The 25,042-nt window shown below is 37.2% G+C and overlaps 1 protein-coding gene across 4 annotated transcripts in view; it reads left to right on the top strand.

Annotated features, from left to right (window-relative positions):
* The window catches only part of tut4 (terminal uridylyl transferase 4), a 55,165-nt gene that overhangs the window by 12,331 nt on the left and 17,792 nt on the right, over window positions 1-25,042 (top strand). For 3 of the 4 annotated variants that reach the window (XM_004914010.4, XM_002931456.5, XM_031900957.1), the window contains exons 2-16: window positions 369-988; window positions 5,981-6,129; window positions 9,192-9,308; window positions 13,731-13,908; window positions 14,601-14,689; window positions 14,920-14,971; window positions 15,664-15,733; window positions 17,164-17,290; window positions 18,190-18,309; window positions 18,455-18,664; window positions 20,055-20,229; window positions 21,546-22,189; window positions 22,963-23,113; window positions 23,945-24,031; window positions 24,845-24,948. In XM_004914010.4, the coding sequence (XP_004914067.2) occupies window positions 454-988; window positions 5,981-6,129; window positions 9,192-9,308; window positions 13,731-13,908; window positions 14,601-14,689; window positions 14,920-14,971; window positions 15,664-15,733; window positions 17,164-17,290; window positions 18,190-18,309; window positions 18,455-18,664; window positions 20,055-20,229; window positions 21,546-22,189; window positions 22,963-23,113; window positions 23,945-24,031; window positions 24,845-24,948 (2,808 nt within the window). In that variant the 5' untranslated portion in view covers window positions 369-453. Of the gene's footprint in view, window positions 1-368; window positions 989-5,980; window positions 6,130-9,191; window positions 9,461-13,730; window positions 13,909-14,600; window positions 14,690-14,919; window positions 14,972-15,663; window positions 15,734-17,163; window positions 17,291-18,189; window positions 18,310-18,454; window positions 18,665-20,054; window positions 20,230-21,545; window positions 22,190-22,962; window positions 23,114-23,944; window positions 24,032-24,844; window positions 24,949-25,042 lie in introns of those variants that run through there. The other variant, XM_031900956.1, reaches the window with a different exon arrangement.

Below are 25,042 nucleotides of genomic sequence, written 5' to 3'. Positions count from 1 at the left end.
ACATATGACCCTCACTGTCTCTCTCTTTCCCCATCCCTCTCAGTACCCGACTTCTTGACAGCTCCTTAATTAAGTCACTGTTTAGTAGCTGCTCTAATACCAAAAGTTTTTTGCCGAGCTTTCAGGTGTTGTTGGAGGAGAATAAGGTCCATCACAGAAGCCTTCCATGCACTGTGAACATTTGCATATATGACAGGCTCAGAAGAAAGCTAATGTATAAAATGTGGGCAGTTAGTTTCAGCAGATGTAAAGCAAATGAAGCATATGCCTAAATCTAAATAAGCTATTTCCCTTTAATAATTAAACTGTAGGTTTGTTCCTGTAATTTTTTTTTTATCACTCATTACAAATGTATTTTTATTTTCCAGGTAGTCAAGCGGGTTCTTTATCTGGAGTTGAATTTGTGTCAAGTTGTGGTGATTAGTCCAATGGTGTGAAGGCAACCCAGGAATTATGGAAGGTGTCCCTAAGCCTGTAAATCATGATGCAAAAAAGTCACAGGCTCGTGTTCCTCGAGGAGAGAACAAAGTTGTCCGAGTGGTGAGCAGTCAAAAGCACAAATACAGAGCTGAGAGTAAATCAACCAGAGATTTAGATGGAAATGCTCAAAGCAATAGCAAGAAAGGGAAGCAAGCCGAGCCCTCTGGTAGAGGCTTAGGAGATACAAAAACAAGTAAAGAAAACTCAACTTATTGCACTACTGGATCAACAGACATTGTTCCAAATCTTTTAGAACCAAGTCACTCAAGAGCTAAGAAATCATCTCCTGTGCCAGATGGGATCTTGAAACAACCACAGACTGTCATGGTAGAGAAAAACATTTCAAAGTTGAAAGAGGAGGATGAAACCTTTGAAAAAGAGTGTCTTTTTCAACACCAAGGGCCTACAGAAAACTGCCTGGAACCAAAGCAAGAAAATCCACCACAAGACTTCGGTGCTGAACCAGCAGAAGCTGGTCAAAAGCTTTCTGCCACAGATGGTGCATTGAGTAAGTATACAGTTCATGCAAAGCAGTAAATCAAATAGGTGCAGTTATTAATTTTTTCCAAAAATTTTCCATTTTCAAACAAAAGGTCTCAGTTCAGAAGGTGGAAAGGCAGTATGATCTTTTGACACAAAATAGTATGTTACAAAAGTGGCCTACACAGCACTGTGGAAGTTACACCAGAACTGTGACTTTGTCTCCACTAATGACCTCAGACAAATGTGCCTGCACTTGAATATACATTTGTTTAGGTGCTGAGTTTAAAGTCTGGAAATACTTCTAGCATTGGGCACAGATACTTGGGCCTAATACTTTTTGCGCCTTGTATTTGGATCTCTCTGTACTTCTTCCCCACATACAATTTTACCTTTAGTTCCCATTTGAGCTTTTATTATAGATTTTTTTTTCCTAAGTTCAGCTGTGTCTGCCCATGAGTGTTAGGTCCACACCTCCACATAAACTAATATATTGTAAAATGATCCACTGGAGAGTCTCTGAATAAAGTATAGGTGCAATAAATTTCATTTGTGAAATTTACAAAAGAACAGATTGTCACCATGTGGCTTAAAACACAAGCTTCATAATAGCCAGGTGTTAGTACTGCAGTTACATATCAAAGAATTATATTACTTTAGCCTGTTCAGTATCAAATATCTGTTTGGCAAAATTTATCCTTATGATTCAGAGCATTTTGCCACCTGGGCAATATCCAGCACAGAGGATATGAAACAAAATGCTCAACATTGTCCACTTTTTTTCTATGGAAATAACCTATGTTTGCAGGTGCATTCACAGGCCATGTAGTTGATATAAAAAAGCTTGATATAAAAACCAAGCTTTTGTCACTTGCCTGCCTGCCGAGATTAATAATCACTCGGACAACAAAACACTCTGAATTGTCTTGTTTATCATTGCCGTCACGGTAAGGGGCACATTCATCAATGTACGATTGAGTCCGAATACTAAAAATTTGTATTTCTTTTAAGTTTTAGAACTGTGCGTATTTTCTGCATTTTTTACATTAATTTGCACAACTTTTTCGTACTTTGTGACAATTTTTGCGACCAAATCGTATTTGTCGCAACGAGTACGAAGGTTTCGGAATTTATTAAAACTTTTGTATCGAAGCTTGGACCGGGTTGGAGCTGCAGAGTGCCATTGAGTCCAATGAGAGGCTTCCAAAAACATGCACAGAAGTTTAAAATTTTTTTGCGCCTTTTACAATCGTTTGGATACGAAAATTTCAGAACTTTCGGATCGTACCACAATATTTTCATACAACCACGATCCAAAATTTTCGTACTTTAAACGCACATCAGAAAATATCGGATTTAATCCAAATTTTTTGTATCGTGCTTTTTAATGTCCGAAGTTCGGACTTTGATAAATGTGCCCCTAAGTGTTACAAACAGGTAGCAAATGATAAGTTAGTTATTTCCCACCTCTTTTGTAGCATTATAGTTTTTAGTAGAATTACTTAATTTTGTTGCCATCTGTAAAGAAAATTTGGACCATTAAATATACTTGTTACACAAAAAAATGACTTCATGCTTCATTCATTCAATATTGGTTCAATAGTTAACATTTCTGTTAATAGGTTTTTCCACCTCTCTCTGATGTATTTTTACTTTTGGTTAAACCTAATTCAGTAAAGGAAATACTAAGCTCCTGTATTTCCTGCCAATTCCTTTCATAGTTCTTCAGCTGCAGCAAAAATAATACTATTATATGATCATAGCTAGAGCCTAAAATAAAATCTTAAAAAACAAAAACTAAAATTTTTTCATTTATTTATGTTTAATTTACTTTTAGTCTGTAACTGACCATTGATGGTACAACTTGCTGCATTATGTTAAGTTACATGCAACGTCTTCTCATAAGTGAGGCTGTATTTGCTATTTAGTCAAAGGCTCTCCAGTGGATGTTTTTGTTATATTGGTCCAACAGTGTTTAGTGCTTGATACATTTTGTTAAATCTGCAAAAACTCAGTTTTAGCCCTTTATTTCATTTGACTTTGACATGCAAGCTCTACAAGCCTTTGCAATTTGATTGCCCTAGTTCAGTGGTTATCAAACTTTTGCATTTTAAGCAACTCCTATAAATCCAACTTTTATTTAGCACCCCTATTTAGTTCATAAAAAAGGTACATGTACAGTAGAACATTAATCATTCAGCCCAGGTTTGAAGAACAGCTTGGACAGCAATTAGGTTTTCACCCCAAATTATATTACCTACAACATGGGCTTGTAACTATATTAGGAGAGCAAATAGGAATTCATGAACCTAACTTGGTCTTAAGCTGAGCCTCCACTGTTTCGGGCACTCTCAGGGGTGGCTAGCCCTACAGTTTGGGAACCAGTGTTCTAGTGATTATATCTAACCTAATGGATAATTAGGATAAAACTGTTTTTATGTATTGCCATACTCTTTACCTTCAATAATGAGAAATGCCTCTGCTAAAACACATGTATGGACAATTATCAGTAAATGATCAGCATTGTCATTTTTTTTACATTTGTTTGATTCAGTAGATCCTTTGAAATAACTGCTTTAAATATCTGTTTAAAGGTGAAGGAAAGGTCTAATCTTTGGGGGGTGCCAAAATGTTAGGCACCTCCAGTCATTGTAATCACTTGCCTGATACCCCGGGCGGCTGCTCCTGTCATTAAAAAACTGCACCAGCCCAAGGTGCCGGCGCTCGAGTAATCCTCATCCTTCTGCCTTTATGCCCCTTGCGGATGCTCAGTAGAATGAAAAGCTAAACCTAAATATGAAAGTCATCTTTTTTACTCTTGCACATGTGGTTCCCGGGATTACAAAGACAGACAAGAGTATGGAAGAGGATTGCTCTGTCGCATGAACCCGGGCATGAAGCCTTCTCCTCTAAAGCCTTGAGCTGGACTTCCATGCAAACATCTTTTTTTATACTGGTCATTGGCTAAGGTCTATTGTTTGGTATTTTGAAAATGAGTCATGAAGACAAAAATGATCCATGCAGTAATAATCCTTTAGCCATTTCAGTGCTGAATTCAGCTGCACATTATCAGTTATAAAAAAAAATAGTACAAAACTTCTAACTGGAAAGGTTTTTTTTTAGGTTAAAGGCGAAGACACACAGAGCTACTTTGTAGCAGCTACTTACTATGGCTACTTATTGCCAGAAAATACCCTGCCATAGACAATATGAGAAATGCCTCTGCTAAAACACATGTATGGACAATTATCAGTAAATGATCAGCATTGTCTGTTTTGTAACCATGACAAGTAACTGCTACTAGTAGCTCCGTGTGTCTTTACCCTTACAAGAAGTACATGCAGTATTGTTCTTTGCCTTTACATCTCCTTTAATTCTCTGCAACAGATATGCCTAAGGGCAGTGAAACACGGGGAGATTAGTCGCCCCGCAACAAATCTTTGTTACTGCGGGTGACTAATCTCCCTGCAATGCCATCCCACTGGCAACAATGTAAACCTCCAGTGGGATTGCATACACGATGCTACAATTTCCCGAAGTCACCCAAAGTTTCCTTGAGAGACAACTAATCTCCCCATGTGCAACTGCCCTAAATGCTCAACTAACTACAACTGGTTCATAGGTGTGTTGATCAGCTGTTTTCTTCAGCTACTTCACTTGTCTATATCCTACCTAGCAGAAATTACTTTGAAATATCTTTGAACTTAGTTAATCATTTCCGTGAGGAAACACATGAGGAGTGCTGTTTTATTGGTTGCATTTCAAAGCAACTTGGTTAGGCCACTGCTACTGCAGAGGTAGGTGTTTGTTTTGAATGTTTGTTTAGAATACATTCTTGAAATTACAGGATGCACAATAGGAAAATCTTATTTGCTTTATAGCTCTTCTTTACCTTATAACCCCCCCCCCCGCCATAACTGCTGCTTTCATAGTTCCCCAAGCTACAAATTGAGTGAATTTTGAAAGAAAATGCAGAATGCTTACTTTCACATTCTCAAATTATGTTTTGTTATGCCACAGGCTGGGCAGGTACTATTTATTTAAATGAAACACAATCATCTCCAATTTTTCCCATCTTAATTCTAAAGAGATATTTGACTACCTTGTAGAATTAAGTGTATATAAGGAAACAAGTCAAAGCTTTTATTAGAACTGTTTAATTTATAATCGCCCTTAAAAATGGGGCTCCATCTCTGGCTGGAGGTTCATCCTTACTTTTTTCCATCTTGATTTTCAATGCTAAGAACGGCATAAAGTCCATATAGGACTTAGTGTATATAAGAAGACAAGTGAACGCTGTGAAAAACTGTTTTATTTCTGCTTGAAAGAAAATGCTGTGTTTCATAAACAGTTGAGCTGGGGTTTTAGTTAGTATTTTAGTTTTGTAAGTACTTGTGCTTTCCTGGAACTCATAGAACTATTGCTATAAACCAGTAATTTTCTATTTCACAGTTTATATACGTATACTTTCATTAATGCATAATACTTGTACATCTTAAGAAAGAATACAAAGCTTTTATGATTTTCTGCACTAAAGAGATTTATTAAATATTATTAAAATGCTTATGTTATTACCAATAGCTTTACCAGCATTTTTTTTTTTTAAACAAATACCAGCCTAGCCAGTAAAACACCTGCCAAGGCTTGGGCCGGTATTACAAATTATCCAGCAATGTAGTTGCTGGTAAATTTGTAGTACCCTTAAGTTAAGCCACTGACCCACCGATAATAGTGTTATAACACAGTAAGAGGACAATGGGAGTTCATAAGAAAGATTCCCACTTCATAGCATGCAAAGTAACAGCATTTTAAAGCCAAAATCCTGGTTCAAGTGGAACCCGATAAGGGAACAGTTTTAGATATTTATACTTCAAGATTTGTCTCCTATGTTTCCCTCTGCTATTTTTGTGTTATTGTCTGCACCCCTGTGTAAAATAAGTAAAACAGGGTGCTTCTAAGTATATTCCAAGGCAATATTTTGGATAAACACTGCTTAGAGCTAGTGCATTTTCTTATACAGATAAATCCCTAGAGAGCAGCTCTTATTTAGAATCTGTGAATTCGGAGGCAAGGATGGCAACAGATGAGTTAACGCTAGAAGACCAGGAACTTGGCCTGAAGCAGGCAGAAGAGAGGTTGGAGCGGGATTATATATACCGGCTTGAGAAGGTAATATTTTTGCATGTGAAATAATTAGCAATGCCCTGGCTGATGTTTCATCTGAATGTGCATTGGTAATGGGTGACCATGGATGCCCACATTCTGGGCTTTAGCTAAACTAGAATTCCTGCAGTCCTTACACAAAGGATAAAATGTAGAACAATAAGAGTTCTTAGTGTAGTGCATGAAGTGATCAAAATCCTGATGCCCAAAAATGAAGGGTGACTTATGGCACATTTTCATACAAGTAAAAAAGGAACAGACATTATTGCTTACCTTTTAGAGAATGGTAAATCTATGCTACCACCTATCAGGGACCTGACTGCCAACACATAGGGGCACATTTACTAATCCACGAATCCGAATCCCGAATGGGAAAAAATCGGATTGGAAACGAAAATTTTGCGACTTTTTCGTCGCCGTCGCATTTTTTTGTATTTTGCGTGATTTTTTCATCGCCGTCGCGACTTCTTTTGCGCAACTTTTTCGTATTGAGCAATTGTAAACGGAGGAAAAACCAATCCAATTTTTTCGCGATGGCGACGAAAAAGTCGTGACGGCAACGAAAAAGTCGCGGCAGCGACGGAAAAAATCGCAAAATACCGATCATTACGGAAAAAAACGCATTCGGGCGTTTTTCGGACGTTCGTGGATTACTAAATGTGCCCCATAGTTTCCACATTTTTTTTTGATCCCTAACACACTGCATGTTTGCATCAACAAGTGATTGCAGCAAGATCAAAGAACCCCAGCAGTGAAAAGGTAAAAGGTAGATTAGTGCATACTACAACTTTAGGGTAAAAAAATATTAGGGATGCACCAAACCCAGTTTTTCGGGTTCGCCTAAATCCATTGTAAGGGATTCGGCCAAAACTGAACCAAATCCGAACCCTAATTGGAATATGTTAATGCTTCGAGCGCGGTGAAAAATTTTTCACTTCTGCGTTTACACTGCGATATTTAACACTTCCCAATCCAAATTAGCATATGCTAATTCGGATTCGGTTCGGCCAGGACTATGGATTCGGCCAAATCCGAGTCTGGCGAAAAAGGCCAAATCCTGGCCAAATACCAAACCGAATTCTGGATTCGGTGCATCCCTAAAAAATATACACTTTTGTTAAACAGGAGCCCAATAAATAGAACATGTAGCCTCCCTGCTGCTTAATTAAAAATATCTATACTTTTTACTTGTGGCAGTAAAAACATACCACCAGAGCAATTGTGAGAGGGAAAGATGGAATTTAATAATAAAAAATGACCTTTTACGGTTATCCCTTTGGATTATGAACTACTCCACAGTTATCCTCTTTGATTTTACCCATGAGTAATGCCTTTGAAAACAATTTTGTTAATCTGTGAAGAAGAATGTTATAAAAGCTATTGCTAACTGTTAGACTAGTGCCACACAAGGTGGATTCTCGGCCTGCATCAATCCTATGCTTAAGGAAGCTGCAAGTTGTGCCTGTACCTGGAAGCATTGCTTCGTTCTGGGAGCAGGTACACGCAGTGTATTTCGGCCACAAACTGCTCAAGTATGCTATTTCAGTCTCAAATGTGCTGCATCTTCCTGCACCCGGACCAAAGCAGTGCTTTTGGGTGAGGGCACAACTTGCAGATTTTTAAAGCAGAGGGGCAAATCCTCGGCCTGTGCTTATCTGCAAGCCAAGAGTCTGCCCATGTGGCACTAGCCTTAGGGCTATAAAAGAGGAATAGATTAGTGACCTGTATTAAATCTCCTAATCTCCTCCAAATGCCTTCCCACCAGCGATAATGTAAATTGCCAGTGAGAAAACAAACAGTTGCTTCAACTTTCTAAAGTTTTCCAAGGAAACTTTGGGCGACTTCAGAAAGCTGAAGCAACGCATATATATTCCCACCAGCGATTTACATTATCACTAGTGGGAAGGAATTTGGAGGAGATTAGTCGCCTGCAATAGAGGAGTTTTGTTGCAGGCAAGTTAGTTGCCTCTAGTTTGGGCGATAAAATGTTTGAAATTAACTTTGAATTGGCGCTTATAAAACGATCTACTTGTGCAATTGCGCAAAAAAAAAAGGAGCCAATTTCCCATGATTATGCAACTACTTCACTACAAAGGTATTTTCGGGCATTTTGTCACCTGCACTGGAAGAAGCTAAACATTTCCCATGTGTTCCCTGTAAGAAAACACCTAACAATTCCTTCCGATTGCCAGTAGTAAGAATTAATGTTGGTGAAATACATGAATCAAGTAATACTTGCGCACTTACGCAGTTTTAGCAACAGTGGTTCTTACTACCTGCAATGTAACAGATTTTTCTACCATTTTGTCCCCAGCTGTTATTGCCCTAAGGCTGTGGCACGCAAGAAGATATCCAGATTTTACAAATGGCTGGATAGGAATAGGTTTTATGGTTTCTTATCGTACAGGTAGTACATTATGTCCCTTTAGGGCAGTGGTTCTCAACCTTCCTAATGCCACGGCCCTTTAATACAGTTCCTCATGTTGTGGTGACCCCCAACCATAAAATTATTCCTAAAACCATCAGAAATACGTGTTTTCCGATGGTCTTAGGCGACCCCTGTGAAAGGGTCGTTCGACCCCCAAAGGGGTCCCGACCCACAGGTTGAGAACCGCTGCTTAGGGCTATGATGCACGGTGCTACTTGTTGCAGCAACAAAATGCCAAAAAATACCCTGCTGTAGACTAAGAATTGTCTCTGCTAAAACACATGTAGAGACAGTTATTACTATTGTCATGTGTCCATGACAAATAGCTGTCTAAGAGTAGCTTTATGTGTCATTGCCCTTATGAGTCAATGGGACCCATTTTCTGGTCTACTACTAAGTGGCAGCTATGTCCAGGCCTGATAACGGCATAAACAGTATTTTTGTTATTAGTTTTCATGATTACTCCTCTCCTTCAGGCTATGTCTTGTGTAAGCAAGAGAACAAAAAGGTTTTTTTTTTGTTTAAAATAGGTAGCACAAAAGCAAGCTTGGCCTATTAGCACAATCAACTTGATGCAAGTCAATTGTCATTCTGATTCTGCAGGATGTTTACCAGCCCCCACCCCTTACACCTCTTTCAGAGATCTCCTGAGTACTCCAACTGCCAGTATCTATGCAAACTCTGCACAGTACACATCGAGAACATCCAAGGAGCTCACAAGCATATTAAGGAGAAACGGCACAAAAAGAATATTCTGGTAAATTTTATTCTTTATGAAGTGCTATAACAACATTAGTACTTTTCTCTGCTGTTGGGTCGTGAAAGCATTTAGCAAACCGATTTTTTTTACATACACAAAACATAATGGCGATAGAGGTGCTTGTTCCAGTCTCCGCTAAGCAGAAAATGGTGAGTATTTTGGAGGTTTAAATGTCTCTGTATTGTGTCTAGAAAAAACAATTTATCCTGAGAGTGTGTAATATTAAATGTACCATAAGATTAATACTAGTTATCTGATAATGTAAATGTTGTTACATAATTTAAACCTAGCATCTAGTTTATTTTCAGTAATTATCCTTACTAGTGTTTAGTGTGTTGTGGTGTAGGACTTTGTCTGTTTTTGTCTAACTCAAAAGTTAAAAACCAGAAAAGGGAGGGTAAGAAATTTTAAAACTATGTACTTGTTGACATTGCAGGCTTTGCTGCAACTTATGCCATGCAATGAAAAATTGTAAGAAACTTTAGCATTAGAATTGCTATATAGAAATCCATTGTAATTACATAATATTGCAAGTAGGCCACAGTACTTCACAAACAAATAGGGCCTTATTTATTATCGCATGAGCAGGGCAATAAGAGTTCCCAGCAGTTTGTTCTATTTTACGATTTATGAAAAGATTCCAGAATTTTTTTAATGAATTGATAAATTTATCACACATGATACCTGTGTAAATCTTTTTAGAATGTTCCTAAACAGATAGATTTTTTTTTTTAATTCATTTTCTTCTCTTGATTGCTCTTTTCTCATATTGTTGTCAGAACTGATCTACATTGGCATTTGTAATGTCAGTTAAAAACCTAAGTTGATGGCGCTTCTGCAGGACAGCAAATGGAAAGTTTGCACAGGACACAGACAGCCAATGAGAAGTGTTAATGGGGTTTAGTGTTTTTTCTGATATTTGAGATATAAATAATTTTTATGAATACCTATTAGGAGGTTTAATATAGAGGTATGGAATCCCATATTATGGAAAGAACCCTTATTCAGAAAACACCAGCTCCCCAGCATTTCAGATTCCATAACTGTATATTGACTGTATTAACTGTATTCATGGTATAGGTATGGGGTCTACAGGGTTTTACGGATAACGCATCCTATACCTATACTGTTTTATTATTACAGAGAATAGGGGAAATAATTACCAAAATAATAGTAATTACAGAAAGGAGGATTTCTTAAAATGATCTTTATGGGAGATGGCCTATAAGTTGGAGCTTTTTGGATAGCAGGATTCCAGATAAGATTCTGTACCTGCACTAAAAAATTTAAAAATGTGTATTCTCTTTTGTAGTGTTCTTTGTGCAAAAGTGATTTGTTATTTAGCATACACACGAAAGTAGTTTTTTGCATTTGAATGAAATGTTTGTTTGGAAACCTTGACTAGCAGGCTATACTGGCACCAGTGTTTGTCATCTATTAATCATATGTTCATTAAGATAAGAAAACAAACAGAAATAGCTCTTCCATAAACAGTGCCTTGCAGAAATGTTCAGACCCAGTTCTTTGGTAATACAGTACAACAAATCGTACACTAAGTAAATTGCTGGTGGAAAAGCATAGGTAGTGCTTTATTTTTTGAAGTCGCCTAAGGACGGTGACAAGGCAACTTCTGCGATTTCTGGAAATCGCGGCGCTGCGTATGCCATCCCACCAGCGATTTACATTTTCACTGGCAGCCCTAAAGTTTCTTCGCAATTTTAGTATCACAATAGCCTTGGATATTATACTTGTTCAAGAAATCATTCAAGCCATTCGTTAAAGGCATTATCAGGATCTGCCATCACAAATTCACTCGGCAGGGCATTCCACAACCTCACCGCCCTCACTGTAAAAAAACCTAATCTAAAGGGGTGGCCTCTTCTGTGCTTATTGGTTTTATGGGAAAAACAATCTATATCTATCTGTATCTAAATATATCTGCCTATAGTCCCCTCTAATGTACTTGTACAGAGGAATCATGTCCCCTCGCAAGTGCCTTTTTTTTTAGAGAAAACAAACCCAACTTTAACAGTCTAACTTCATAGTTTTAATCTTCCATCCCCTTTACTAGTTTAGTTGCATGTCTCTGCACTCTCTCCAGCTCATTAATATCCTTCTTAAGGACTGGAGCCCAAAACTGCACTGCATACTCAAGGTGAGGCCTTACCAGAGACCTACAAAGATTTTAAATTATGTTTTCATCCCTTGAGTCAATGACCATTTTTATACAAGACAGCACTTTATTTGCTTTAGTAGCCACAGAATGACATTGCCAGGAAAAAAACAACTTATTATCTACAAAAACCCCCAGATCCTTCCTCATTAAGGATACCCCCAACAAACTACCATTTAGTTGATAGCTTGACAACTTGTTATCACACTACCAAGTGTATAACTTGCATTTATATTATTTCTACCAAAGTGTATAACTTTGCACTTTTCAACATTGAACCCCAGATTTCCCATTTATTGCCGATGGGAAAGCATTTTTGCCCAGATTTAACCACATGTGACAAATCTCTGCCTTAAATTGTGCTCTCTGTGATATTTTTTCTCTAAAATATACTTTTTTTTAAATGTAATCTTGTTTTATGTTAGAAAAAAAAACCCAGTTAGGAAAAAAACGGAAATATGCTGTTTGCATATTCTTTTAGTTCTTATATTTAAATAATTTTTCAAGCCACATTTAGCAATAGCAGCTTTAGGGCAGGGATCCCCAACCTTTTATACCCGTGAGCCACATTTAAATAGAAATAGTGTTGGGGAGCAACACAAACAAAAGGGTTCCTGGGGGTAGCAATAAGAGCCATAATTGGCTACTTAATAACCCCTATATGGACTGGCAGCCTACAGAAGGCTCCATTTGGCATTATACATGTTTTTTTATGCAACCAAAAAGCCTCCTTACCAGAAATTCAAAAATAAGCACGAGCCACTGGTTGGGGTTCACGGTGGGATCTGTTATCTGGAAACCCATTATTCAAGAAGTTTTTAATTGCAGGAAGGCCATCTCCCTTAGATTGCATTATAAGCAAATAATTAATTTTTTAAAATGATTTCCTCTTTTCTGTAATAAGAAAACCTTACCTTGTGTTTGATATAATTAATCCTTACTGAAGGCAAAACAATACTCCTGGGTTTATTTAATGTTTAAGGGCTCTGGCACACGGGGGAGATTAGTCGCCCGCGATTAACTCCCTGTTCGCGGGCGACTAATCTCCCCTGTGTGCCAGAGCCCTAAAGGGATTCTGTCATGATTTTTATGGTGTACTTTTTATTCTAAATTACGCTGTTTACATAGCAAATAATTTACTTTACCATTTAAAATTTAAAAATATTGGTGCATTGTGCCTGATTCTGAGCTTTCAGAAGGAGCCGGGGCTACACATTAGAACTTTAAGATAAGCTATTTTTTCTCCTATTTCCATGTAACTGGAGTCATGAGACGGACTTGGATTTTTACTATTGAGCGCGTTTCTCATAACTACCACTTTTAGAAATACAGGTGTCAGGGAGCTACTATCTTCCCATCCCATCGGCTGCTGGGGGGGAAAGAATAGTGCAGCAGTAAAGTGTGACTGAAGATTATCAGAGTCACAAGTCATCTGACCTGGATATTAGGTCCCATATCTATACCACTAGTTTTGCATACTGTGTATGAGTGATTTTGGTCCATTCTTCCAGAAAGATTTTTTCTAGGTTCTTTATCTAGTGGCCATACTGGGCCAATAAAAGTTGCCAGCAGACCGTGAACGGTGTGTAAAGCTGGTACTTACGTACCCATAACTCATTCTCATTTCAGTAATTTCTGCAAATGTGACTGTACAAGATGTGCCGCCATTTGTTTTACGTAATAAAATAATGTCACACAATAAAGCTAATATTGAGTTTCAGTAGTTTCAAATTATGTCTTGTGTTATTGGAAAGCTATTCCCCCGTATAACTCTGTTAGCTTAAGCTAATGAAAAGGACTGTTTTAAACAGAGAGATCTGTAATAATCATGCCTTTTTTATTTAAATATAATTTAAGGCAGAAAAAGATAATTTTGTCTGAGTTTAGTGCAGTTTTCAGATGATTGGAGTGGTGGCAATGGGCCTCTAAAATACTTTTAAGTGTTGGCAGCTATGTTAGTTAAAAAAAAAAAAAAAAATTAAAAAACCCAAAACATTATTTGCAGTAATTTGATGTTGTGTTTCAAAATGGTACTTATGTCCCTGAAATTCTTGAACAAGTTTTCTATACTGGGAACTAGCAGTTGTATAAACAAACAAATTTGGTTTTCTTGTTTATTTGGGAACATACATGGCTTCTCAGCAAATACTGTATATGTTTCAGCACAGATCGCAAAGCGTTCTTTAAAAAAATTGCTTGGTGTTTGTGTGTTGTCTCATTTAATGATTTGGCTTTTCCCCAAACAGGAGAAACAGGAAGAGAATGAGCTGCGTGCTCTTCCACCTCCAACTCCTGCGCAAATATCTGCATTGGGACTGGCCCTGCTGGATGCAGCAAAAGAAAATGGAGTTTCACAGGAGGACTTTTTGTTACGCCAGGAAATTGTTAAATCCATGGAAAAGATCATTCAGATGAAATTACCTGGTACTGTATTTGTATTGTTTACTCTGATACTAGATAATGGAATTATTACCTGTATTAGAAGATTTGGGGAGAAAAGTGACACTTTAAAGAGGACTCTAGTATTATGAAAATATTTTTATGTCCCCAAATGTTTGTTGTTACCTTGTGCTAAAGAAAATGCTGGAACTAGGGGTGGGCAGAAGGGGTATGAGTCTGGGGTGCAGTTTTTATTAAGATGCCCTTTTTCTAAGAAGGCCATTTAATAAAGTTGGTAATTTCACAATTTGTGTTTTTTTGTGCTGAAACTTTATTTTTTGTGTAAAAAAAAAAAAACGCATTTATTATGTGTCAATACCACCAGAAACACACTAATGCAAAACTCTGCCATCTAAAAGCTGTCGAGGTTTTGGGTTTATTATGTCTTGTAAGTCCATGAGGATTAATAGGAAAACGTATTAACCACAACAAATTTGTGGTTTTATGCGTTTTATGCATTTTAATTCACACGTTTTCAATTTTCAGACAATTCTGACTACCAGCAATATAATTACATATAAATGTCATGTAGCCACATCTTTATGTTTGTTACATTCTTGCATTCAACCTTTTGCTGGATTTCAGGATTTGAAAGTTATAAATGTTTGCATTAATCTGTTTTTTTTTTGTTTTTTTTTTTAAATCTATGTGTTTTTTTTGTTTGTTTTTTTTAACAGAGTGCTCCCTCAGAATGTATGGATCTTCTCTAACTAGATTTGCATTTACATCAAGCGACATTAATATAGATGTTAAGTTTCCCAGGAAGGTATGTATTTTACATATGCCTGAACATTGTAGTCTGTTCTATTTTTTGTTTAACTTTTTTCATACCATACTGCTTTACTTTAAATTAATAAATCTATATATGGCACAGGCATTGTTTTCAGTAGGAATGAATTTAATCTTCAGAAACAAATAATTCCATGTTATTTATTCATATGTTTAATATATTATTTTCTGCATCTAATCCCTGTTCTTTTGCTATGATATTTTCAGATGAACCAGCCAGATGTATTAATTCAAGTACTTGACATTTTAAAAAACTGTGGTAGGTATTTTTTCTTGCACAGAATTTCTTTCCATTGATGATGATATTGATGATATTAGTTTTAATGTTGTGCTGAACCAATGTTAGCTATTAAATGCTACCTTCTGGAATACCTCTACCAGATATAAACGTTATATCTGTCTATAAATATAAACAGTGTGTGTGTCCATGGCTATTCCGGGGTCTTTCCGTAATTTGGATCTTTATACCTAAAGTCTATTAAAAAGTCAATAAAACATTAATTAAACTCAATAGGGTAATTTTGCATCCAGTAAGCACTGTTTTATTTTTACAGATAAAAATTTTATTAATTTTAAAAATCTGAATTATTTGATTAAAATGGAGTCTATGGGACTCAGGCTTTCCGTAATTCAGAGTTTTCTGGATATCCGGTTTCCGAATAACGGATCCCATACCTGTATACACCTCAGAGTGCATAGACAAATTACATTTTCTCCTTCAGTGTTTGAAAAATCCTAGCAAATATAGGTATCATTCTGCATTTTCTTTGTCTCTAATACGATTACCCCAATCCTTATTTTTAATCTTCTCACTATAAAATGTTATGCTCTTTTGTTGATTACCGAACTAACTCTTGCTGGTGTCCGTACAAGGTGAGTTAATCTGCTGCATACTGATGTGAAGCTGGGTTCATATTTCAGTAATTAAACTGTTTTATGTTTTGTCCGTAGCTTGTTATGCAGAGGTAGAATCAGATTTCCATGCAAAGGTTCCTGTTGTGTTTTGCAAAGACAAAAAAAGGTATGTTAAATACAATTGTCATATATTTAGACTATTTTATCATTTACCTGCAGTCAAAAGTGATTTTACCATGCGCAATTAATCTTTGTGTCTGTGTATATTCTGTGCATCAAAGGGGTGGTTCACCTTTTAGTTAACTTTTAGTATGTTATAGAATGGCTAATTCTAAGCTACTGAAACTACAAACTGGAAAGCTGCCAAACAAAAAGTGAAATAATTAAAAAAACTACAAATAATAAACAATGAAGACCACATGCAAACTGTCTCAGAATTTCACTCCCTACATCATACTAAAAGTTAACTCAAAGGGAAACATCCCCTTTAAGCTACCGAGAAATGCCCTCCCCCTTTTAAAAAAAAAAAAAAAAAAAAAAAAAAAAAGCTGGGATTGTTTGTCCATATATTGCAATATAATCTAACTGGCCATCAAAGTCATCCCTAGTCTGTCCATTCCTACACTCGCTTTCATCTGATTCATTAAGAATTCTACTACTTCATTATACATTTTACAAAGGGGCGGAGTTTTACCTTCAACTTGCTTGCTTCAAAGTTAAAACCTCCAAATGGTTGCCCTGTTATTGGCTCCACTGGGATCACCTGCCTGTATCTGGGAAGCTACAACATGGACATGGAGCTGGCTATGTGCAACAACTTTCCCTTTGTTGCTATAGTACAGGAGCAGTGACCAGTTCCATGTTTTAATTTTTAGGTAAGGATGCCCTTAATCCAGGATTCGGTTCGAGATTTGGCCAAGATTCATTCTTTTTCAGCTGGATTTTTCACTAACCAAATCCTTAAAATCATGTGGCTTTTTGCCACATAAACACGGAAGTTGAAATTTTTTTGTCACATGCTGTGTGCGTGGTTCTCTTTACCCCTTCCTTATCCTAATTTGAATAAGCAATTTGGATTTGGTTCAGTATTCTCCCAAATCTTTTACAAAGGATTTGGGGTTTGGCCGAATCCAAAAATAGTGGATTCAGTGTATCTCTACTTCTAGGTGAATCAAGTGAAGGAAAAAAAAAACTTTAAACTTTTTTCACAAATTTTCTGTGAAGTCGAAAGGGGACAGATGCACTCATAATTATCCCTGTCTTTTTATCTGAAGTGATTTATCTTATTTGGAATTCTCTGGTGGTGAATAAGGCAGCAGAAATATTATTATATGTGTCTTCTATATATTTATATGTTGTAATCATATCTGCCCATAAGCTGAGCACCTATTCTATTGTAGAGTTGCCAAGTTAGCTGATTTTTCTTCATAAGGGTATATATTCTATACCCTTTATTAAGTTATACATCAGTAGTCTTGTGCTTCCTAGTTTTGGTTATGTATAGCCAGTGATTTTTTAAAATGCGATGGTATTAAGGTGTTTATTCACGTGGAGGGTGCTAAAAAAATCTTTGTGTGCTACATTTTTACTTTTTAGTGGGTTGACATGTAAAGTGAGTGCTGGAAATGACACAGCGTGCCTTACCACTGAATTTCTAGAAGCTATTGGCAAACTGGAGCCTGTTCTTATCCCACTTGTGATGGCATTTCGCTACTGGGCCAGGGTAAGTAATTTCATACTTGGGCCTAAACATTTACAGCGATACTAACATGTTCCTATTAAAAATCCATAGGAATGTGGCAGTATTACTGGGGAGTTTAGGGATAAACTTTTTTTCTGCTTAAAAATGCCACCATGCTTCCCCTCCCCAGAGATACCTGCAGTTCAGTAATGGAAATGAGAGGGGCAGACTTTGCTCTGTTTTCTTAAGTCACACTGGGCTGTAGGCAATGCGGTCCTTCCATAGGTCGGTTATAAATGAAAACACTGCTAGAGCCTGTGGAAGGATTGCGCCACTTTCAGCACAGCGTGACTGACAGAATCTAACGGCAGCCTAAACTAAATCAGAGGGACACATGAGGTAAGTTATCATGGGGTGGGCGGGCTCGCATTTTTAAAAAGAAAAAAGTTGATTTTTAAACTTCCCCAGTAATAATGGACATGTCAGTATCAATTTAATCGTCACCTCTAATTGACCCTACCATTAAGAAATTTAGTGCGCGCATATTGCGTTCCACCTGCATTGGTGGTTACATTTGCCTGTGCTAGTACAGCCCAACAAGGAAGAGTGGGATGTGTTTTTTTCCTCTGTGGTGTAACCCCACTGTGGTGTAAGGTAGGAGAACGCCACTGCAGGGGAGTGCAGAAAGAAGCCCTCAAAATGCTCTTGTCAATAAATATTAAATAGATAAAAATCAAATGGTCACAAGTGCTTTTTATCCAGCTGTCATACAACAGCTGAAAAGAGTTCAATGTGCTATTAGGTTAAAGGGGAAATTCAGCTTTTAATAAACATTTAACGTAATATGTAAGGGTCTATTCTGATGGTCTGTGTTTTTTTTTTTTTTTTTTTAAGAATCTAAAAATTCTAAAGTTCTAACCCTTCTTTATGTCTTTTTTTAGCTTTGTCACATAGACTGCCAAGCAGAAGGTGGAATCCCATCTTATTGTTTTGCCTTAATGGTGGTGTTTTTCCTGCAGAAAAGACAGCCACCAATCCTACCAGCATATCTTGGCCCCTGGGTAAGCAGCAACCTTACCTTTCCTTTCCTTGATCTCAAAATAAATCGGTGAAATAAATGATATACTCATGATACACATGGTATTCGATTTATTACATACTTGCTCCCAAGTATGATTTTGCAACATCTCTTCAATATATTTGCAGATAGATGGTTTTGAGTCAAAGAAACTGGATGACTACCATCTTAAAGGTGTTTCTGATGATTGCTACCTTGATTGGGAATACAGACCATCTAGTAACAATGAGAACAAAGGCTCATCAACCACAGATGGGAGAGGAAGAACAGAACAGAACCACAGAAAGACAGCAGTATCTGAATTGGAAAGTAGGAAGAACAAGGAAAGGCAAGGAAGAGTGAGTGGGTTTCATTGTATAAAAGATCATCTTAAAGTGCAGGCAATGCTACAGATATTAGTACAGATAAGTTGTATGTTTTTCATTATATAAAAGTATATTATATGCATATGAGTGCAGGTTGCCATGTATGTATTTAGATTTCTTATTCAGAAATTAAATGACTCGTTAACTTTCTCTGCCTAAGTTAATTCATGGTGGATTTTTCATTAATAAAAAAAACAATAATTATTTATGCTCTCTGGCAAAATGCTGCTTTAAACATCTTATAATACGCAAAAGCTTCCTTTTTATGGGAAAGTTATCTCTTACAGTGCAAGAGAATATGGCGCTCCCCCCTAACGTGCAGTGAACTCAGTACAAGAGACCACCCACTATTATTGTCAGTGGGAAAGCATTTGCAGATTATTTGCCCACAGAAGCAAGATTTATCGCAGGCAACTAATCTCATCGTGTCCCAGTACCTTAAAGGAGAAGGAAAGTCATTTTGGCATTTTACTGCCAATAGATTCGCCACATTAGTGCCACCTAGAAGGTTATATTTAATCAGCAGAAAGCTTAACTATACCTGAGTAAAGAGCCCTAGAAGCTCCCTCCAATAGCAGCTGCCATTTTAACTTGGTCTTTGTAGCTTCTTGTTGCTTATAGCCGTTGGAAGCTCACACTGCACATTCCTAATGGAGGGGGCAGTGAGTTCTTATGGGAGTGGGGAGAGGGAGAGAGGAGAGAACTGAGCTGACTCGTGCCCCAAACCTGAAGGAGCCCTAAAAGAGAGGAAGTCTGATACCGAAAAACATGTTCACAAAAAAGGAGACAAGAAATCCTGTGTTTCTTTTGATAGAGGACTCGGTGCAGCTTTTCTGTGAGTTCTTATGGCTGTATTTACAAAGACCTTTCTAATAAAGCTTACTTAGTTTTTACCTTTCCTTCTCATTTAACGTGTTTCACAAAATATGAGCTTTGAGAAATGACAGGTGCATTTCTGCCATATGTATGTGGGTGCGTCATGTACGGGGAGCTAATGTGAGAGAGATTTATATGATTAATATTAACTTATTTATGTTTTTTTTTTTATTTTTTGTTACTTTGGTTTCTTAAAGATACTAAATTTCTTGTAAATCACTCAACGTTGAGGCTTGCATTTGTGCAGCTGTGGAAGGCCACAGATCAGATATTGTTGGCCCCAGGTGGACGTATGCCCCCTTTTACTCATTCTGAAGACTAAACAGTTATTTTTTAGTAGGGCCAGGTAGAAGTGTCCTGTTTACTTCTCACAAATATGCTTTGGTAAATCTATTTCTATAAACAACACTTTCAGAATAAAATGCAGTGTTTTGAGGCAGATCTACCAGTTTGTAGAAGTCAGGGGTTTTATGTTTATGTCCATCAGAGCGCTTTGGTGTTTGACCACCCTCCCAAAGAATCCCTGGGGCATCTGTGGCTGGAGCTTTTGAAGTTTTACACACTGGAATTTGCAATGGAAGAACACGTGATAAGTGTGCGGGTGCAAGGCCTACTATCCAGGGACAACAAGAACTGGCCGAGAAGGCGGTTAGCCATTGAAGGTAAAGTTGTTAAATACATTTGTCAAATAGGTCTTGTTGACTTGTTTGCCTTTATTTGTTTGTAATTGGACAATGACATGTCAGGAAAACAATTTTTTTTTTTTTTTTTTTTTACAACATCTCTTATAGTGTTTTTCTTCCTTGGGGCTATAAATTCACACTGAGTTTAGATTTTGACTTTACATCTTCTTTAAGTTTTTATGCAGATTTGCACCATAAATACAAGTTAGTTTCTCAAAGTCTCTGAATAAAGTAACCATGCATTGAAAAACCTACATAGCTTAGCGTGCTTGTTCTCAGTCCAGAACTGGAAATCATCATATGGCAGATTTATAGTGCAGCAGCATCAAAATCAGTGATCTAAAGTAGTTATCTGTTACACATCCTCCTCCTGGAATTCAAACCAATGCTGGCAGGAGAGAAAGAAACATACATTAACATTGCAGGCCATATTTTAAATAGGTGATGTTAAATTTGCTTTTCATATAAATCTGTGATGACTTCTGGTTTAGCACTAAGACTAAATATGCAAAGCTATGTGGGTTATACAGTGCCAAATCACCTTTTCAGAGACTTCCAGAGGATTTATGGGTGACTCAATAGAAATAGTTCAGGGGGAGTAGATTTATCTATTATTAATGCAGTTTAGCATAGGATTAAGTTCTGAAAAATTGTTGCTACTGTTCTGTTAAAGTGCTATCACTGTGATAATTCTGCAGAACAGATCTGTTAGTTTACTTGTGTCCTACTGTTTTTTTTTTTTTTGCTAAAAATTCAATTAAATTTTTTTCTACATTGGCTGATTGTCCTCCTTACTTCTTACAGTGTGGGGAATCCGTCTCAAAAAATGCCAGGAATTTTCTCAGCATGTTTCTTGTTATCATCAATGGGATCCCTATTATAGATAATGGGAATCATGGCTGTTATGGCACACAGCAGTTTGTTAAGGTTCATATCAGCACATTTTTTCAGCTTAGTGTTGATATATTGTTCTAAGATTGGAAAACACTATAAGATGTCAAAGCAGTTTAAACACACCTAACCGGAGCTTTGTATTCCTCTGTATACAGGATCTGTAAGCAAAGCTGATGTCAGGGGAATAGTCTATATTGCAGATTTATTTCATTTGGTCCAAGTAGGACGGAAAGATTATGTTTTTTGACTTTACATCCCCTTTAAAACATACCTATGCTTCAATAAGTCATTTTATTGTAATATTACGAAACTATTGTTGATCCACATATTTTTATTGGTACATCTACTATGAACCCAGTACTGTATGCTATAATTTTAGTCTGAGTGTGTTTTTTTCCTAGATCCCTTTGCACTAAAGAGGAATGTTGCAAGAAGCCTCAACAGCCAAATGGTGTATGAGTACATTTTAGAGCGGTTCCGAGCAGCCTATAGATATTTTGCCTGTCCACAGTGCAAGGAACAAAATAAATCTACAACAGATGCTAGAAAAACATTATCCAAGCCTGAAGATAATGAGGCTAATGGCAGCCTCCCAGATGCTGATACATGTGGGACAGATGGAGCAGACAATGAGAGCATCCCTTCTGCTGAAGAAGTCCTAGAAACTGATGGGAAATTGCATCCTTTCCAAGAGGGTGATGTTAGCACCATACAATATCTTGGTGGGGACATTGACAAAACAGAACCTTTAACAGAGTTTAGCAAATTGGATTTACTATCTGTTGATGAAAGCCACCATGCTGTAAAACTTTTAAGAAGCGAAGAGAACTCAAACTGTAATGGCAAGGACTATTTAGCTATAAAAGAGCTTACTGATACTACTGAAGAACGGTGTAACACAGAAGCACCTCAGCTTCTGCATAACTGGTCTAGCAACTGCACTTTTGCTACCTCACTTGATCATGAAGCCTTGAAGCATGAAGGAAGCCTCAGTGAGGAAGATTTACTCTATATCTTTGACAAGGATATATTGACTTCTGGGAAGGTATGGATCAAAATGTTTGTTTTAAAGAGGCAGAATTAGTTTAATAGGCCTTCGTGTGAGAACAGGATCATTTAGTACAGGTATCGGACCCCTTATCCAGAAACCCATTATCCAGAAAGTTCCGAATTACGGAAAGGCCATCTCGCATAGACTCCATTTTAATCAAATAATTCACATTTTTAAAAATGATTTCCTTTTTCTCTCAAGTAATAAAACAGTACCCTGTACTTGATCCCAACTAAAATATAATGAATCCTTATTGGAGCCAAAATAATCCTATTAGGTTTAATTACCGTTTAAATAATTTTATTAGCAGACTTAAGGTAGGAGATCCGAATTACAGAAAGACCCCTTATCCAAAAAACCCTAGGTCCCGGAAAGGAATAGTAGCAAGTAGTAGTTGTGTCTATGACAAGGCTAAATCTCAGAGTTATTCAATTATTGCACATAATATAAGGATATCATTCATATAGTGCTTTTCTCCTGCTTTACAATATATTTATAGTAAGCAGCCACTATAGGCGTATTAAGTATTCTGGGAAACCAGGCGATTAAGTGACTTGTCCGCGGTCACAAGGACTTGCCCGACGAATCATACCAGTCTCAAGCATGAGGTTCCACATTTAACCTCTAGACCAACTCCTCCTGTGTGTTCAGTATATTTGTTGCATTCAGTGTTGGACAAATACCTAGTATATTTATTGATAGTTTTGTTTGTGGCTGCAGGCAAAGTGAGCCATTTCTTATTAATCCAATTCTCTCCCTTTTCTAAGCCTCCCACCATAGTGTGCAGTATCTGCAAGCGTGATGGGCACGCCAAAGATGACTGTCCTGAGGACTTCAAGAAGATAGACTTGAAGCCTTTACCTCCTATGACTGTAAGGTTCCGGGAGATTCTCGATAGAGTGTGCAAGAGATGCTATGGTAAGCGGGTTGTTCCATGAAGGTGACTCTGAATTGCATTTAATTTGGATTGTAATAAGTATTGCATAAGAAAGATGAGCACTTTTATGAGACCCTTGTTATAAACTTTCTCTTACTCCTCATACAAGTTTACCCTCCACTGTTTCCTTCTCCACATTGTAACCAGCGGTGTCTTTGTACTTATTGTTGCTCTGTTCTCTCTTAAATTTACCCAGGCTTAAACTGTTACCTCTGCTCTCTCTTCTCACTTTAGAATTGCAAAGCTATTTCTTACTTGTTCCATCCCATACTTACCCAGTTATCTTGCTGCACATTTCACTATTGGCCTGCTCACTCTCTCTTCTAGTGCTCTTATCACTGCAGTGCATTCTTCTAATTTGTGTTTCACACAGCTTTCTTTATTTTTTAATTTTTTCTTTCATTTTAGTCTTAACTCGTCTTACTTTTATTGCAGTTTCAGCCTGCTTCATGCTCTCATTCCATGGACCTGCAATTTCTGTCTTGCTCTCTCCTCTTCAGTATTGTTTCTCTTGTCACTGCACCTCCTTCTTTCTCACACCTTCTTCCACTGACAACTAGCTCTCCACTCATTTCTGCCCAATCAGATCTAATTCCAGCGGTGGCATTGATACTTTATACATATAAAGCTATTCTTTTGACTATCATTTTTGAAGGTGTAAGGAACTGTGAGTGTTTAAGGAGTACAAATGTACCTCTCTTGGTCCTGGGTGGGGTCTCTGCAGGGAAATATATACCAAACAAATAAATAAAGAAGAATGAGTAAAGTGGTCATAATTGTGACATAAATGTGTCTTCTTAACTTCTATTTAGATGAACTGTCGCCTAATTCTAGTGAGCAACAAAACCGGGAACAGATCCTGGCATACCTTGAAAGGTTTATCCGGAAGGAGTTTAATAGTAAGTAACCAACTTACAGCCATAATATAATCACATAATGTTATTGTAGGTATATATATTCCAGTATATTATCCACATTATATCCTTACTGCAAAACTGCTGATTTAGCTTACCTTTCAACTCCTAATTTATTGCCATTTACAATTGCTTGTAGTCTTTTAGTTTTGTTTACTCTAATGCAGTGATCCCCAACCAGTAGCTCATGAGCAACATTTTGCTCCCACTGGCCTCAGAGCTGGCGATCATTTTTGAATTCCTAGCTTGGAGGCACGTATAGTTTGCATAAAATCAGGTGTACTACCAAGCAGAGCCTCATGTAGATTGCCAGTCCATATAGGGGCTACTAAATATCCAATCATAAACCCCCAGAAACTTTCTTCATTCTTGTGTTGGTCCCTAACTTTTTACAATTAAATGTGGCTCAAACTGGCTCATGTATAACAGGTAAAAACTAAGGCGAACTGTAGAGGATAAAGATTGAGTTTAGAAAGCTGTACTTAAACTACAAAATATATATTAGCTGCGTGGTTTTAAAAAGAATTCACTTAGCAATGTCACTAAGCAACTCATTAAGCGTTTGTTCCCATGTTCGTTTCAGTAATTAGCTTTTTTCAGCCAACTTCCAGGTTGATTTGATTGGTTGCCACAGGTCACTGCCCAAGTGTAAATTTGCCAAGTTTGTAAATAAACCCCATTGTTTTCTAAAGTCTTTATATTTTACAACAGGGGGAATACTTTTTTTCGTTGTGAATAATATGATTGAAATAAATAGGGATTGCAATGAGCTGACCTGCTTGTTTATGTTCATCTTAGACCATTCCAGGCTATGCTTGTTTGGCTCATCCAAGAATGGTTTTGGCTTCCGTGATAGTGACCTAGATATCTGTATGACCCTGGAGGGTCATGAAAATGCAAAGGTAAGAAAGAGCTTACAGTCTTAACTTTACATTGTACATTTGACTGAAGCAGATTGATTTATTTGCTTCTTTGTGCACTCGTCGTTTCAATTAT

The sequence above is a fragment of the Xenopus tropicalis genome, chromosome 4, assembly GCF_000004195.4.
Source record: "Xenopus tropicalis strain Nigerian chromosome 4, UCB_Xtro_10.0, whole genome shotgun sequence".
NCBI classification, from domain to species: domain Eukaryota; kingdom Metazoa; phylum Chordata; class Amphibia; order Anura; family Pipidae; genus Xenopus; species Xenopus tropicalis.
Note: the sequence above shows the minus strand (reverse complement) of the source record. Positions and strands in the feature narration are given on the sequence as shown.